At 49.0% G+C, this 14,284-nt stretch overlaps 1 protein-coding gene and 1 long non-coding RNA gene across 5 annotated transcripts in view; one reads left to right on the top strand and one right to left on the bottom strand.

The window, feature by feature from the left end:
• Nucleotides 1-611: 611 nt before the first annotated feature.
• Nucleotides 612-8,907, bottom strand: LOC138991468 (uncharacterized). The gene is made up of 3 exons (XR_011467411.1): nt 8,534-8,907; nt 6,141-6,384; nt 612-2,451 (listed from the first exon to the last, which is right to left on the bottom strand). It is a non-coding gene; the product is annotated as an uncharacterized lncRNA (long non-coding RNA).
• A 264-nt stretch (nt 8,908-9,171) lies between these two features.
• The window catches only part of NF2 (NF2, moesin-ezrin-radixin like (MERLIN) tumor suppressor), a 74,666-nt gene continuing 69,553 nt past the window's right edge, over nt 9,172-14,284 (top strand). For 3 of the 4 annotated variants that reach the window (XM_014478232.2, XM_070385892.1, XM_070385891.1), the window contains exon 1: nt 9,173-9,768. In XM_014478232.2, coding sequence (XP_014333718.2) covers nt 9,655-9,768 — 114 coding nt within the window. In that variant the 5' untranslated portion in view covers nt 9,173-9,654. Of the gene's footprint in view, nt 9,769-14,284 lie in introns of all 4 variants that reach the window. The other variant, XM_070385893.1, reaches the window with a different exon arrangement.

Here is a 14,284-nt window from a genome sequence, read left to right as displayed (position 1 = left end):
ACCCCTCTCCCCTCTCTTGCCTGACATGCTAAAAATATTGGCTGAAAAAGTGAAAAATATACACAAAAATATTTTTTGCCAATTGTGATACAGGCTATGAAAAAATATGGAGAGGTATGAGGGCTTATATTGGGGAGGGGGAAAGAGAAAATGTGAGGTTCTATATAGACTTTGAGGGTCAATGACAATTTCTATAAGGAAGTGAGGCCTGTACTATTTTTTTTCCCCTTGTGTTTTCTGAAGCTGCTACAATGAATATGTATTCCTTGCAGGATTTATTTTAAAAGGATACTGTATATCATCATGATAAACAAAAAACCTAAATCAACTGTGATACACAGGCAGAACCATCAGAATAAATGCAAGGAAGATATTGTATCGCTGGTGCTTTATAGCTAAGGCCGAAGGTTACTCTATGTTAACACACAGCTGAGCCCAGTTGCTCCTTGGGTTATCAGAAGAACCAAAAGCGACCATGACTGAAGTGTTCCCAGACACAGTCAGTCACTCAGGAAAAGCTCAGATGGGGAGATGGAGGTGCAGCAAGTAACATGTCACTGGTGTCCTGCGGTGGAGGAACCAAGTGTGGCAGGTGTGGAGAGGTGGGCGTGACAGCTCACTGGGCCTCACAGATGGCCTGGTGTTAGACCTAGGCTGGGCTTCCCTGGTGGCTCAGACATTAAATGCTCTGCCTGCAATGCAGGAGACCAGGTTCGATTCCTGGGTCGGGAAGACCCCCTGGAGAAGGGAATGGCAACCCATTCCAGTATTCTTGCTGGAGAATCCCATGGACAGAGGAGCTGGGAGGGTTACAGTCCATGGGGTCGCAAAGAGTCAGACATGACTGAGTGCCTAACACTTTAAAGGTTCAGCAGAGAGAGTCTGCCAGCAGGGAGCAGGGCAAGGAGAGCCTTGGGCAGAGGAAGCAGTGTGTGCACAGTATGTGAAAGGGCCTCCAGGAAGGAATGGGTTCGGACTGTTCTGCACGATCGGATGTTATCAGAGGCTGGAGATGATGTGGAGGCATCTTCTCACTCAGTACAAGGAGCACTTTTCTAACAATGGAGTGGATGGCCTTGGTGACCCATCACTGGACTGTGACAACAGAGGCCGCACAGCAACTAACTGGTCATTTGGTTATCAAGCCATGGGGAGCCAGGACCCCTGGCCAGGGAAGGGCTTATCCTCCAGGTCTAGTGTGAGAGTCCTCAGCAAACTCTTGGCGTTCCTGGCCATCTCTGCTGGGGACAATGAGGAAGGGCTGGCCCAAAGCCTCCTCCTGCTGGTCCACTCATTTTTGACTGCACTGGGTCTTTGTTGCTGCACGCAGGCTTTCTCTAGCTGCAGTGAGCGGGTGCTACTCTCTAGTCGCGGTGCACGGGCTTCTCACTGCCGGCACTTCTCTTGACTCCGAGCAGAGGCTCTAGGGGGAGAGGGCTCAGTTGCCCCAAAGCAGGTGGGATCCTCCCGGAACAAGGATCGAAGCCTTATCCCCTGCACTGGCATACAGATTCTTAACCATCGGACCACCAGGGAAGTCCTAGTCTAGGCATTTGTAAGGCCATCTTCCCATCTCCCTCTGTTTGAGTGGGATAGGAAGATCAAACTAGGCCCTCCACGAGCACGTTCTCACCCCTGACCAGATCAGATGGATGAGTCTCCATATCCAGGCCAAGGGAACCAGTCTGGCCGGCTCACTGGAAGTGCAGCTTTGAGACCTCCATTCCCACTCCAGCTAGGGAGACCAGCTTACTCCAGTTTATCCCAGACTGTCCCCGTTTGGACACTAAATGTCCCCTATCCCAGGAAACCCCTCTATCCTGGGCAAATTGGGACGTATGATCATCCTAACCGTGGCTCTTCCCCTCTCCCTGGCTCACACATCCACTCCACCCCCAGAATCTTTCCCTCACTTAACTAACCCCATTGACTCTGCTGGAAGGAGCAGGGCAGGGGAGCTGACTGCATGGCACTCAGTGACATGCAATGCCTGTTAATTCGGCACCTGGTGGGAATGGGTCCCTGCCCCATGGACTGTGCATTCTGGGCAGTAAACCAGATGGATGTTGGAAGACAATTCTGCAAGTAAGGAGTAATATAATTAGACCATTTCCAATTACTGTGGAATAAATTATCCCAAAATTTAGCACCTTGAAACAATGAACATTTATGAGCTCACACGGTTCCAAATGGGTCAGGAATTCACGAATGAGTGGCTGGCTGGGCTTCTTCTGGCTCAGGGTCTTTCACCACATTGCAGTCAAGATGTTGGCTTAGGCTGTGGTCATCTGAAGGCCTGATGGAGGCTGTGGGATCTGCTTCCGAGGTGGGCCGCTCACACACCTAGCAAGTCAGCGCTGGTTGTTGGGGGCTCTTGGCCAGCGACCTCAGTTCTTTGCCACATGGGCCTTTCCAAGTGCTGCGTGGGTGTCTTCACCACATGGCAGGTGACTTCCCCCAGAGTGAGTGATCCAGGAGAGAGTAAGAGGGAACCTTCAAGGACTTTGTGAATTGACCTTCGAAATCATATCCTGTCATTTCTGAATATCTCTTTGGTGACACAGGTCAGCCCTGCTCAGTGTGGGAGGGGGCCTTACAAGGATGTCAATACCAACATGTAAGATTCTTGGGAGGAATCTTCCCTGGTGGTCCAGTGGTTAAGAATCAATCTGTCTTGCAATGCGGGGGATATGGAGAGGTTTGATCCCTTCCTGGTACGGGAAGATCCCACAGGCAGAGGAGCATAAGCCCATGCACTGCAACCACTGACTCCCGTGTGCTCTAGGGCCTGCATGCCAACAGAGAAGCCGCCGAAGTGAGAAACCCACGGTCTGCTACTCGAGGGCAGCACCCGCTCACCGCACGCAGAGAAAGCCCACACATAGCAATGAAGACCCAGGGCATCCAGAAATTAAAGAAAAAAAAGATTCTTGGCAGCTGGCTCCTACAGTTAGGTTGTGCACTGGGCCCAGCTTAATTACTGGGATTGGACTCAGACGTCCAAGCCATCTTCTATGAGCACATTTCCCCAGCATCACTGTTTTTTCTGTCCTAGGGTCTTTCCCTCCCCTACCTCTCCGAGGTCCCCACCCGCCCACCAGAGTCTGTGACATCTCTTTCTCCTGAACCTGTTCCTCCTCCCCTCTTGGCAGGGAGCTGACCCATTTTTTCTCCCTCCCTCCTCCTTTCCCAAAGCCATCCTCATGGAATCTACCTTCATAACTCGTTGCCAAGCCCTGCTGCCCAGTCTGTGAAATGAAAAGACAGGAACCAGGGACAAAGACAGATGGAGCAAAAAGGAGCAGGCAGGTTCATAAGTGTAAAATATGGACAAACCTGCCATCGTCTATTCCCTGGGACAAATAGATCATCATGGAGCGGGCTGCAGAAGAGCAGAGAGACAAAGCAGCCAGCTGTGGCAGTGTCACCAGCTCCTTATTGATGGGCTTTCATGCCCGGGCCCGACTGCTCTCTGAGAATTGCATCCTCCAGCCATGAGACCCCCAAACAGGAGCGACAGGACAAGAACGCTTTTATGTCTCAGCTCGGGCATGAGCCCCACTGCCAAGTCCCAGCCTTTCTGCAGGATAAGTCATATGCAGACATGAATTATGGGACTTTGACATAGTGCCACATAAAAACACGATCAAAGTGCCATTCCATGTATACATATTGGAAATCATACAAATGCCAGAGAAAGAAAACATTTTCACTTGTTAAATACCAAACCATTTCAAGGCTGTTAGTGTGGAATGAATGATAAACTGCGTTCACTCTGCTGCCACCGGGCAGCGCTGAGAAGCAACCACATTCTGTGTCAATTCGGAGCAAAGCACACCATTGTTAGTGTGCTTTGGACTCCAGCGACTGCTTTTTGTGCACTGAGCTATTATTCTGCCGTTCACTGTCATTATAAACCCACTTTAAAAAGCTATCAAAATGTCATTTGACAACATCACTCACAAAGTAGGTACGCCAATGCTGAAAATCACGCCCCCAAATCAATAGTTTGGAGCAGCTATCGGATGTAATAAAACAGCACAGAGAAGACTGAACCAGCTCTGTGACAGGTGCTGCTGTAAATGTAGGACAGTGTCCACAGGTAGAGATAATGCTGCAAAGATACAAAGCAAACCGTGGGGGACTTCCCTGGTGGTCCAGTGGCTAAGACTCTGAGCTCCCAATGCAGGGGCCCCGTGCGCAATCCCTGGTCAGGGAACTGGATGCTACACGCCACGACTAAGAATTCACAAGCTGTAACTGAAGATCCCACGTGCCACAACTAAGACCTGGTGCAGCCAAATACACAGTAAATTTTTTTATAAAAGCAAAAATATGGTAAGATGGGCTGTTGATTCACGAGCTGTATGTGTGCGCGTTTTATTGCCTCCTTCACATTCATTCCTATGGGGAAACATGAGTTTTTGAATACAACATTTTGAATCATGTGAAGCTTATAGAAGGCATCCTTCTTGAAAAATGTGACTTCCCTGGACCTCCCCAGATATCCTGGCATATATACAGCTCCTGGAGCCCACCCCTAGAAGGGGAATGTTATGGGTTGAATTGTGTCCTGTGAAATAACAGAAAATCTTTAGTCTCTGCCTCCAGTTCCCAGCACTGAGCTCCTAAAGCTCTTGTAATTTCCTAAGTGATAAAAGCACCAGGAGCCCTTCCTGTTCACATATTTGGTCTTGGACCCTGGTTTCTGACACAGAGCCTCTAAATCACTGGGAACTGCCTGGGTGATGGGAACATCTTTTGCTCTAATGAGGTAATGCTTTGTGGGCTCCTGCATGGGGTGGTTGCTGTCGTTTAGTTGCTAAGTCATGTCCGACTCTTTGCAACCCCATGGACTGCAGCCCACCAGTCTCCTCTGTCCATGGGATTTTCCAGGCAAGAATACTGGAGTGGGTTGTCATTTCCTTCTCCAGGGTATCTTCCTCACCCAGGAATTGAACCTGGGTCTCCTGCATTGCAGGCAGATTCTTTACCACTGAGCCACCAGGAAGCCCCCTGAACGGGGGCTAGACTAGAAAGATTAAGCCATCGTTAGAAGTATGAAGCTTTTAGCTTTTCCAGCCCACATCCTCCTCGAAGGGGAAGAAAGCTGGAAACTGAGCTGATAATGGATCATGCCTACATGAGGAAGCCTCCATAAAAATCCCAAAAGTATGGGTGGGGTTTAGGGGGCTTCCAGGTTGGTGAACACATTCACATGCATAAGTATGAATAAGCAGAAGCATGAATTTTAGGCGGTCGCTTTTCAGCGCCTGCTGTAGACAGGACCCCTTGTAACCTGCAGCACGCTGTCCTTGGAAGTCTATGGGCCCAGGCTAAAAACCTGGGTTTGGGATCCAGGTTGTTTCTCTATTTGGTTGTGTAGTCTTTGGCCAATCACTCAGCTTTGGGTCCCTCTGTTTTCTTAACAGTCAAATGGGCATAATAACCTACATAATCATGAGAATTAAACCAAATGCATGCATACGAAAATGAACCCCAGTTAAAGTTCCACTTATGTGTGCTGTGAGGCTTTGCTATTTGCAATCCCATTTCCTATTCTCCTCATTAAAAAATAAAAAATTATTTATTTATTTGGCTATGTTGGGTCTTAGCTGATGTAGGCTCCAGGACACACAGGCTCAATAGTTGTGGCGTGTGGGCTCAGTTGCCCGTGGCCTGTGGGATCTTAGTTGCCCAGCCAGGGATTGAACCCACTTCCCCTGCATTGCAAGGCAGATTCTTAACCACTGAACCACTGGTAAGTCCCCTTATTCTCCCCATTTTAAGTGTGGATAAAATGGAGGTGCAGAAATGGTAAAGACCTTTTCAAGGTTACACAGCACGTTAGACACAGAGGGCACTCAATACATATTAATTTGCATTTAAGAGGGGCTTTTAAACATGTCATATTATTATTATGCCCATTTTTACAGATGGGGTAACTGAGGCTCAGAGAAGCTAAATTATGCCCAAGGTCAAGGTAAGGTAGAAATTCCTACTCAGGTCGGCTTGCTTCCAACACTGCAGGTGACAGCCTGGGCAAATTCAAGGATCTTCAAGCCCAGGCCCAAAATGAAGAGACAGAGCACCACTGAGCTCTCTACAAGGGTCCTGAGGCCTCATAGGCTCTTACTCACCCTTATTCAGGTAGGAGCTGTTATCTGCAGATGCTTTCATCCAGGCTCAGTGCTTCAGGGAGGCACGTTGGAACATCCCAGCTATGACCTCAGAAGTCTTAGGTCCCAGGTCACACAACCTTGACCTTCCCATATAGGGGACAGTCGGCACCTCCTGGTTGTCACAGCCGAAAAAAAAAATCTCCAGACACTGCCAAATGCCCTCTTGGAGGGAAAAGATGTCACTTGGAACACCACTGATCTTCTGAAAGAATGAAGGAACAAAATGTAAGTCAGGTGAGATCTGGATTAAAACAGTCCTATATGCACATTGCAAATCTACCAGTCATGCTTTGGGGTAAATTACTTCATTTCACCCTTATGCAGTTTCCCTACATATAAACAAGGGACATATACCTACCAAGCTGGGTTTTGATAAAGATCAGAAGTAAAGAATTCATAGCACTTTGCAAAGTACCTTATGTAAGCACTTAAATATATGGCAGCTATTAACATTGTTCCCATAGTTTGAGACTGTATTTCCTCATGTCCGTCCCTTATTCATCCAACAGATATTTAGTAACTGGTGTCTGTATGTCAGGTCTTTCTTTGTGAGCCCTACCTAAGTTTTTCCTTCTCAAAACCTTATCTGCTACCTGCTATTACTGTCTCTATTTATTCTTTGTGAACAGCACTTTTAATGCCAGCATAATATTCTACCACATCTATTTTGACTCATGGCCCTGGCCTCCCTTCTGAGGTCCAGACCCACACATCTGCCTGGAGGTCCCCCAGGAATCTCAACTACATGTTTGGCCAATTAGCCCAGCACTTAGCTCCTAGTACGCCTTCCATAAAAATAAGCTATTACTGGCCATTACTGTCATCTTTAGTCCCTGCTCTCTGATCTACCTCCTCATGCTACTTCTCAGTGGGTTCCCAAAGTCACTTATTTTCTGCCAGCAATCTTGGCCCTGGGTTAAAGCCCTGATTAGTCGTCCCTATGGGGAGCCTATAGGAGAATCCAGCCTGGTTTTCCCACCTACAGGGATGAACCAAAGCAATGAAAATAAAGACACTCCCACGCTAAGTCCACAGTGCCCTAAACAATCAGTTTGGTGGGGAAAATTTGCTAGCAGTTGGCAGGACATAAAGTTCCCCCAAAGCAGCCTGGCAGCCTTGCCGGGTGTGCCAGCCAATGATTCCTGTGGCCTGGCGGGTGCTTCACAGGCACCACAGGGGCCCACAGGGAAGAGCAAATTTATGCTATTAGTATAGTTAGAGCAACAGCCTCCGCTAAGTGCTCTAGAACTGTAGTTCACCATCTCAGGGCTGAAACAGGCAATTTAGAAGCCACCAATGGTTTTTCCAGGAGTCACGCACAGATGTCAGACTTGGACCATAAAGAAAGCTGAGTGCCGAAGAACTGATGCTTTAGAGCTGTGGTGCTGGAGAAGACTCCTGAGAGTCAGTCCCTTGGACAGCAAGGAGATCAAACCAGTCAATCCTAAAAGAAATTGACCCTGAATAGTCATTAGGAAAACTGATGCTGAAGCACCAATACTGTGGCCATCTGATGCGAACAGCCAACTTATTGGAAAAGACCCTGATGCTGGGAAAGGTTGAGGGCAGGAGGAGGAGGCAGCAGAGGATGAGATGGATGGCATCACTGACTCAAGGGATGTGAATTTGAGCAAATTCTAGGACATGGTGAAGGACAGGGAAGCCTGGTGTGCTGCAGTCCATGGGTCGCAGAGTTGGACACGATTTAGAGCCTGAACAACCAGGGGAGGAGAGCAGAGTAAAAGACCAGCAGCCTCTGGTGGGTCCCAGCTCAGCTTTGCCTCTCACTATGTGTATAATAGCCAGCAAGTAACTCTGTCATGCTGACTTTCTGTTTCTTCGCCTGTAGGAGGGGGTGATGCTAACGGCTACCATTTGTGCAATGTGTTTCGTTCAGCCATTCAGGTATTCAACCATTAAGTCTCATTTAAAATTGAACACTGTTTTAAATAAAGAAAACTATATTCCCCCATCTCTCTCTCTCTCACACACACACACACATCCATATAACTCTTGATGACAGTAAAACATGTTTATGGTCCAAAACTGGAAATCACAGAGTAAAAAATGAAAAATGCTTTCTTCTTTCCTTTTGTTTGGCTACGCCCCAGCAGCCTGCAGGATATTAGTTCCCTGACCAGGTACTGAACTCCCACAGTGAAAGCCCATAATCCTAACCACTAGACTGCCAGGGAATTCCCCCAGAATACTCTCATGGGGCGGGGTGGAGGGGGTGGGGAAAGTATCTACAAAAAGAGCAATTTCATAGGATTCGACCTAAAATGACCAGCCACGTCCTAAAGCTTTATACGCCTCAACAATCCCGTGGGGTAGGTACAATTATTACCCACCTCCCTCCTTGGGATCTCAAAGACTCCGATACGACTTAGCGACTGAAGAACAACAATAACCCTCGGTAATAATTAGAATTTCTCCCTAAAAAGAAGCAAAAGGTAAGTGGAGGTGGAGGGCGGTAAGTGCTGGCTACCTAAACGGCCTCCACAAGTGATTTGAGTTTGAGAATCACAGAGGTCAGCACACGTAACTAATTTTAAGTGTTCAACAGGCTTATCCATCCGGTGTCCGAAACACGATCCCCTGGGGCGCCACACCTGGCGCCGACTTGTTCCGAAGGGCAGTCCTTCACGGGAACAGGGGGTGAGCGTCTCCCGCGCCCGGGTACCAGCCTCTACGTGTTTCCCCGGGAAAGGGTCGGCGGGGCTCAGACACCTCAACCAGTCTTGCTAGAGTAGGCGTACCCCTTAGAAAACAAAAGCGTTCGGAGTGACTGCCACCGCAGCCACTCAACGGCGAGCCCAGGCCCGTGCCTCCAGTTTAGATCTGAACTTCCGATTGGTGAAGTGATGCTGAAGAGGGTGGGACACCGCAGGAAAGTCCCGTCTCCTTCGGAGCGCTCAGCCAACCGCGGTATCCGGCGGCAGCAGCCTGGTTTGGTTGCGTCGTGTGTAGTGATCTTGGGGGCCCGAGGGCGGGGCGGGGAGCAGGCCGAGGGCTGCGGGGAGGGGACGCTTCCCGCGGGCGCGCGGAGCGAGGACGGTGACAGCCACGCGCGCACGTGCGCGCCCGGCTGCAGCGCGGCCCTGAGACCTCCGTCGGCCGCTGAGAGGCGCGCGGGCTCTGGGCAGCCGCCGTCTAGGGGCCCCGTCCGCGGGCGTTCCCAACGTCCCCGGCCCGAGTCCCGGAGAGCCGGGCCGTGCCCTCCCCGTCGGTCCCCAATCTCGATCCTTGCCCGGGGCCGTCAGAGTCCGCCTCCGGGACTCCCCTTTCCGTTCCTGGGCAGGGTCCTCGCGGCCCATGCTGGCCGCTGGGGGCCCGCGCCGCTCAGACAGCTCTCGGGCCGGCCGGCCGGCCACCATGGTGGCCCTGAGGCCTGTGCGCCTCCTCCAGGGAGGCTAAAAGGTCCCGAGCGCAGGCTTCGGGGCGCGAGGGTCCTGCGCCTAAGTCCCGCGCCATGGCCGGGGCCATCGCTTCCCGAATGAGCTTCAGCTCGCTCAAGAGGAAGCAGCCTAAGACATTCACCGTGCGGATCGTCACCATGGACGCGGAGATGGAGTTCAATTGCGAGGTAAGTCTCCTGCAGCCCCGACGGGCTGCGGCGAAGGGGAGCCCTTTGGGATCCGGCCCTGGTTTGGGTCCGGCACCGACTCGGGCGCCCTTGCCGCGGTGACAGTCAAGGTGGAAGCTTCGGGATTCTGTTTATATCATCTCTGGGCAAAGATAGAGTCGGCCAGGTCCGGAAGGGGCCATCTAGGCCCAAATCCTCACGTTAAAGATAATTACTGCTTTTTTTCAATGGGGCTTTCGGGTTTGGAAGCACTTCCTGAAGGTTTCATTCATTGTTACTGCATAAGTCTAAAGCATCCGTGGTAGCGAATTCTAGTTCTCAGTGTCACGCTTAAGCTCCGGCTCTTTAGAGTTTCAACTTTATAAGATGATATAATAAATCATAGGTGTTAAAAGTTGCATCTCGTTGGGAAAGTCTATGTTGTTTCTCTTTTTCACAGCCTAACTTTTCTAGAGAAAATTCTTTGAGGAAAGTGATGGTATCTTAAACTTTCCATACAGTTTCTGTCCTGTAATAGGTATCATTTATTGAATACTTAAGTGTCTGACATTCATTCACTTAATTCTCCAAACAACTCAGTTTAACCCCTCTGGAAACTGTCCTAAGGGCAAGCAGGTGAAAAAACATCTACTCAAGAAAATCTATGAAAATTCGGTAAGCAAGGCAAGAGTTTGGTATTTATTTTTGTTTTGGCCGCGAGGCACGCCTTATCTTAGTTCCCCAACCGGGAATCCACGCCCCCCGCAGTGGAAGAGCCGTCTTAACCATTGGATCACAGGGAAAGTCCCCGGAGTTTGCGGTATTAATATTTGAACCAAGACCACTGCCACCCTCCTGCTTTCAGCTCTGGACAGCTGCAACCCAGGACACTGGGCTCCCTCCCCTCCCTAGCTCCCGGTCGGACAGCTTTCTTCCGAGAAGGAGCATTACTTTAGGGCTTCTCCTGCCCGAGGCTGCTTGATACTGAGGCTCAGTCCTGTGTACTCTGGGCGTTGCTTACCAAGAATACTGGATTCCCAGTGGTTCTATCCCCACCCTCAGTTTGTGAGATGGGTGGTACCAACCCAGAGAGACAGACTGAGACGACTTCAAACTAATACCCCCACCCCCACCCCCCGCCGCCTGCCCCCCCCCTGCCTGCCCCCCCCCAACACCCCACCCCAGCCCCACCCCAACTTCTATCTAGAGCTCAGAGTTTTGCCTGGAGGGAGAAGCAGGCTTTAAAACCCTTAGCTTCTAATCTCTTCCCAAAAGCATCGACTTCATTTGCAGTAGTGAAAATCAGGTCTGACTCTGCGACCCCATGGTAGCCTACCAGGCTCCTCCGTCCATGGGATTTTCCAGGCAATAGTACTGGAGTGGGGTGCCATCTCCTTCTCCAGGGGATCTTCCTGACCCAGGGATCGAACCCGGGTCTCCTGCATTGCAGACAGACGCTTTACCCTCTGAGCCATCAGGGAAGTCCTATTTGCAGTAGAGACTGGAGAAATTTACACCTAAGGGTGCTCTCCAGAACTGCGAAGGTTTTGGTGAAAGGCAATTGGAAGGAGATCTGTGGATTTAATGAAGATACTACTGTAGGCAGCTAGTTTGCAGGACAGTAAGACAGATGGAAAGAGCCCTCCTCGTCAGGAAAAAAAAAATATCTCAGTAATGGTTCTTTCAGAAGAGCCACTTTTTGATTGGATTACTTTGTAGAACAAGTTATGCTCTAGGATATTGTTGGAAATAATACAGCAATATATCACAATAGTGGAGTGTAACAGTTGGGTGCTTCCCTGGTGACTCAGATGGTAAAGAATCTGCTTGCAGTGAGTGAGACCTGGATTTGATCCCAGGATTGGAAGGTATCCTGGAGAAGGGAATGGCTACCCAGTCCAGTATTCTTGCCTGGAGAATCTCATTAACAGAGGACCCTGGCGGTCCTAGGGGTCATAAAGAGTTGCACATCCACTAACACTTTCACTTTCAACAGTTGGGTGTGATCAGGGAAAGAGAGGAAGAGTGTCTTACTAAGACCATGTCATCATGGGTGACTTTCAGTTCAGTTCAGTTCAGTTTATTCACTCAGTTGTGTCCGTCTCTTTGTGACCCTATGAATCTCAGCACGCCAGGCCTCCCTGTCCATCACCAACTCCCGGAGTTTACCCAAACTCTTGTCCATCGAGTCGGTGATGCCATCCAGCCATCTCATCCTCTGTCGCCCCCTTCTCTTCCTGCCCCCAGTCCCTCCCACATCAGGGTCTTTTCCAATGAGTCAACTCTTCGCATGAGGTGGCCAAAGTACTGGAGTTTCAGCTTCAGCATCATTTCCTCCAAAGAAATCCCAGGGCTGATCTCCTTTAGGTTGGACTGGTTGGATTTCCTTGCAGTCCAAGGGACTCTCAAGAGTCTTCTCCAACACCACAGTTCAAAAGCATCAATACCCGCACTGGCTTTCTTCACAGTCCAACTCTCACATCCATACATGACCACTGGAAAAACCATAGCCTTGACTAGACGGACCTTTGTTGGCAAAGTAATGTCTCTGCTTTTGAATATGCTATCTAGGTTGGTCATAACTTTGCTTCCAAGGAGTAAGCGTCTTTTAATTTCATGGCTGCTATCACCATCTGCAGTGATTTTGGAGCCCAAAAAAATAAAGTCTGACACTGTTTCCACTGTTTCCCCACCTATTTCCCATGAAGTGATGGGACCAGATGCCATGATCTTCGTTTTCTGAATGTTGAGCTTTCAGTTCAGTTCAGTCGCTCAGTCGTGTCTGACTCTTTGTGACCCTATGAATCTCAGCAAGCCAGGCCTCCCTGTCCATCACCAACTCCCAGAGTTCACTCAGACTCACGTCCATCGAGTCAGTGATGCCATCCAGCCATCTCATCCTCTGTCGTCCCCTTCTCCTCCTGCCCCCAAACCCTCCCAGCATCAGAGTCTTTTCCAATGAGTCAACTCTTCGCATGAGGTGGCCAAAGTACTGGAGTTTCAGCTTCAGAATCATTCCCTCCAAAGAAATCCCGGGGCTGATCTCCTTCAGATTGGACTGGTTGGATCTCCTTGCAGTCCAAGGGACTCTCAAGAGTCTTCTCCAACACCACAGTGCAAAAGCATCAATTCTTTGGTGCTCAGCCTTCTTCACAGTCCACCTCTCACATCCATACATGACCACAGGAAAAACCATAGCCTTGACTAGACGGACCTTTGTTGGCAAAGTAATGTCTCTGCTTTTCAATATGCTATCTAGGTTGGTCATAACTTTGCTTCCAAGGAGTAAGCATCTTTTAATTTCATGGCTGCAGTCACCATCTGCAGTAATTTTGGAGCCCCCAAAAATAAAGTCTGACACTGTTTCCACTGTTTCCCCACCTATTTCCCATGAAGTGATGGGACCAGATGCCATTATCTTTGTTTTCTGAATGTTGAGCTTTAAGCCAACTTTTTCACTCTCCTCTTTCACTTTCATCAAGGGGCTTTTGAGTTCCTCTTCACTTTCTGCCATAAGGGTGGTGTCATCTGCATATCTGAGGTTATTGATATTTCTCCTGGCAATCTTGATTCCAGCTTGTGTTTCTTCCAGTCCGGCATTTCTCATGATGTACTCTGCATATAAATTAAATAAGCAGGGTGACAATATACAGCCTTGACGTACTCCCTTTCCTATCTGGAACCAGTCTGTTGTTCCATGTCCACTTCTAACTGTTGCTTCCTGACCTGCTTATAGGTTTCTCAAGAGGCAGGTCAGGTGGTCTGGTATTCCCATCTCTTTCAGAATTTTCCACAGTTTATTGTGATCCACACAGTCAAAAAGGCTTTGGCATAGTCAATAAAGCAGAAATAGATGTTTTTCTGGAACTCTCTTGCTTTTTCCATGATCCAGTGGATGTTGGCAATTTGATCTCTGGTTCCTCTGCCTTTTCTAAAACCAGCTTGAACATCAGGAAGTTCATGGTTCACATATTGCTGAAGCCTGGCCTGGAGAATTTTGAGCATTACTTTACTAGCGTGTGAGATGAGTGCAATTGTGTGATAGTTGAGCATTCTTTGGCATTGCCTTTCTTTGGGATTGGAATGAAAACTGACCTTTTCCAGTCCTGTGGCCACTGCTGAGTCTTCCAAATTTGCTGGCATATTGAGTGCAGCACTTTCACAGCATCATCTTTCAGGATTTGAAATAGTTCAACTGGAATTCCATCAGCTCCACTAGCTTTGTTCTAGTGATGCTCTCTAAGGCCCACTTGACTTCACATTCCAGGATGTCTGGCTCTAGATGAGTGATCACACCATCGTGATTATCTGGGTCGTGAAGATCTTTTCTGTACAGTTCTTCTGTGTATTCTTGCCACCTCTTCTTGATATCTTCTGCTTCTGTTAGGTCCATACTATTTCTGTCCTTTATCGAGCCCATCTTTGCATGAAATGTCCCCTTGGTAGCTCTAATTTTCTTGAAGAGATCTCTAGTCTTTCCCATTCTGTTGTTTTCCTCTATTTCTTTGCATTGATCGCTGAGGAAGGCTTTCTTATC

This window comes from Bos mutus, chromosome 17 (genome assembly GCF_027580195.1).
Source record: "Bos mutus isolate GX-2022 chromosome 17, NWIPB_WYAK_1.1, whole genome shotgun sequence".
Classification (NCBI taxonomy): domain Eukaryota; kingdom Metazoa; phylum Chordata; class Mammalia; order Artiodactyla; family Bovidae; genus Bos; species Bos mutus.
This window is presented reverse-complemented; position numbering and strand designations above follow the sequence as displayed.